The following is a 3,121-nucleotide window of genomic DNA, read 5'->3' as shown; positions in this document are numbered from 1 at the left end:
AAACAGCCACAGGGCATCCATATAGACTGTTTCACAGTTATAAGCAGGAACGCTGAAGTAAAAATAACTCTTATCATTTAATCTAAGGATCTTATAAATTACAGGTGTTATATTAACGGAGGATTAATATATACAAGGGAGCAGACTAAGGTGTACAGGAAATGTAGGAGTGCACAGCCAACATTAAGAAGAAATTTTATAACAATTTAGCAGATTACACTAATCCTCTTTACAACGGCAGCCCATAATACCTACTCGTGAATCCAGCCAGTACTGCCACCGGGGAATTATTGTCACAGAAAGGTGGGAGTTTAAAGTCCCGGGTAATATTCCCTAGCATCCTATAACAAATTGAAATACTGACATATCATATCGCTTACTACTCTGGCTCTGCCCCAATTCCCACAGGGGAGCATTTTCCTTTCAGGAAGGTTGAATTACTTTATACCTATGAGTTGCGGAGCAAGATAATCCCGGAGAAAGTATAATAACTTTGCCGAAACTTTACATCAGTCTAGGGAGACGTATACAAGACTTTGTGTTTCCATGTAACAAAGTGACATTTTACCACGGGATATTTATAAGAGACATTCCCTGTGAGGTACAGCAGAACTGGATAGGGGTAAAGGACTCTATAGAAATGCTAGATGAGAATAATATTATATTCTGTAATCGATACTGTATTGCAAGTGTGTAATATCAGTACATGTCTTTGATTTATTATCCTATAAAGACTAAGAACTGCAATAGGATTGCATGTTTTACCATTATACATCACACCATTAATTTACCAGGTTTCCCAGACGACCTATAATAGTTTGGGTGGAGGCACTTATATCCAAGCGAATAGTAATCACCTTATATCCTGTCTGTAGTGGTAAAAAGGAGGGTTACATTTGGAGGCATACTGCTGAGATACGAGTTATACCCAGTAAGCAGTAAAAGGAAAGGAAAATGGAATGTTTTAATGGGGATGAACTGTACCTATGGTGTCAGAGTAAAGGGGTAGATCCAAAAAGGTGTTTTGCAGTGGGAGGAAATTTCTCAGAATTCACAGATGAGTACATAATTAAGCAAGTTAGAACACTATGTGGGATCATACAACCTCTAGTGGTAGATAAATGGAGAGGAGAATTAGGGTTGGTATGCGCCATATTTATAGAAAATGAAAGGGAGTTAGACCCTAACCTGATCCCTGTCATGATGATCACAGATTATAATTCAGGGAGGAGATGGAGCATAATATGGCCAAGAACAGGAGAATTGGAGGATACCGGTCTACCGACACAAAAAGTCAGTTCGACTAAAGGAAGTAATGAGGGAGAGAATGGAGGAGACACGGGTAATAGTGAGGAAAAATGTGGGAGTCAGTTTGAGAACATTATGGAACGGGTAGTCACTCAATTAGAGAGATGGCATTATGAGGGAAGCTATAGGAGGTTAAGAATCTTTTCTGGTATACAACCAGTACCTGCTGGGGAAGAACAATATGATGCATGGAAAGAGGCGGCTGTGCAGCAGACTGAAGAGTGGCAATGCCCTGATCACATAAAAAAACAAAGGGTAGTTGAAAGCTTGAGGGGACCTGCCATGGGGGTCATTCAGGCCGCTTGGAGGAGCAATCCTGATGCCACATTAGATATCTATTTCGAAGCATTAGACTATGCATACGGGACACTGGAAGATGTAGGTGATCTAATCTCAAGGCTCCATCACACATTCCAGGAGCCAAGAGAGAAATTGAGCACATACTTGTTTAGATTGGACAAACTTTTGTATAAAATAGTGGAGAAGGACGGAATAAAAAAAGAAGAAGTTGATGAGAGTAGAATGAGGCAGTTACTGAGGGGTGCTCTAACATCAGACCCTGTAGCCCAAAAACTTAGGTGTTCGGAAATACGGAAACGACCCCCGACTTTTAATGAATTAATGAAAGACGTTAAGCTGGAGGAAACAATGATATAATTGAGAGAAAACACTGTAAAAAAAAGTAAAAGTGGTAGTACCCGCCGTAGAAACCCTGTCATTTGAGTCAAAAATACTTAAAATGATGGAAGAACAGAATGAAAAAATAGATAGGTTCATAGCCTCACAAAGTGCCAATTCAACACGATGAGGGGTGAATACTCCTATCACTTCAAGTAGAGGAATGGGCTGAGGAGTCCGGCCTATAAATAGGGGGTGCTATAGATGCGGAAGAAGGGGACATTTATCATATGAATGCCCCCAGAATATTGTGCACAATGACAATTTTCATCCAAATCCTGAACAGGGCAGAGATCTCAGGGAGCCAGGAAACGGACGTGGGAGGTCTGTGACCCCCTCACAGGCCCCCTAGAAATTAGTACATGCACTATGGGGAACACTTGGTGGAATGGCGCTCTACCAGAAGGCTTATTAGGACCCACCCCAATTGTGTCTGCAAAGGTAAATGGGAGCCCATGTAATGTATTATTAGACAGTGGCTCCCAGGTGTCTATAATATTTGAATCATGGTATCGGGAACATATGTTTGAAATCCCCATCAGGCCTTTAACCGGACTAGTAATTTGGGGTTTAAGTACGGAGAAATACCCTTATCTAGGGTATGTCCACGTAATATTGGAAGTGACCAGTGCTGATGGCAAAGTTCAGATACCGTTTATTGCCCTAATATGCCCAGAAATCCCAGGAGGGAGAAGTGAACTTCCTATTATAATTGGAACCAACACCAACATATATAACAGGCTTGCTGAATGGTGTCAAGAAAATGAGACAACACCTTCAGTTAATACATGGAATGTGCAGACAGGGATGGGAGGTGTAGAGTGTGATGGACAGAGTGGGTTTACTGAGTGTTTCCGCCATAGCGACATTTCCCTCTCAGATATGGAATACTTAATATGTGAGTTAGAAAAAAGGAGATCAGTTTTCTCTCTAGGGGAATGGGACTTGGGAGTAGCAAAAGGGGCAGAACATCAAATCAAGTTGACGGATGAAACACTGTTCCGAGAACGTTCCCGGCGAATTCCACCTGCAGATTTTGATGACGTCAGAATACATTTAAAGGGGTTGCTAGAGAATCAAATAATAATAGAGTCCCGCAGCCCATATGCATCTGCGATAGTGATTGCACGAAAAA

At 41.4% G+C, this 3,121-nt stretch overlaps 1 protein-coding gene across 1 annotated transcript; it reads left to right on the top strand.

Moving 5' to 3' along the window:
- Positions 1 to 954: 954 nt before the first annotated feature.
- On the top strand, positions 955 to 1,965 carry LOC148521652 (paraneoplastic antigen Ma1 homolog). Its single transcript, XM_088474769.1, has one exon. It carries the CDS (start codon positions 955 to 957, stop codon positions 1,963 to 1,965), a length of 1,011 nt encoding a protein of 336 aa, XP_088330895.1.
- Positions 1,966 to 3,121: the final 1,156 nt, after the last annotated feature.

The sequence above is a fragment of the Taudactylus pleione genome, unplaced genomic scaffold (genome assembly GCF_031769625.1).
Source record: "Taudactylus pleione unplaced genomic scaffold, aTauple2 ptg000156l, whole genome shotgun sequence".
Taxonomy (NCBI): Eukaryota; Metazoa; Chordata; class Amphibia; order Anura; family Myobatrachidae; genus Taudactylus; species Taudactylus pleione.
The sequence above is the reverse complement of the archived record's forward strand: the minus strand, read 5'-3'. Positions and strand labels throughout refer to the sequence as shown.

What these genes read in the sequence shown, in the direction of transcription:
- LOC148521652 (XM_088474769.1), top strand. Translation starts at nt 955, where the DNA reads ATGGAATGTTTTAATGGGGATGAACTGTACCTATGGTGTCAGAGTAAA.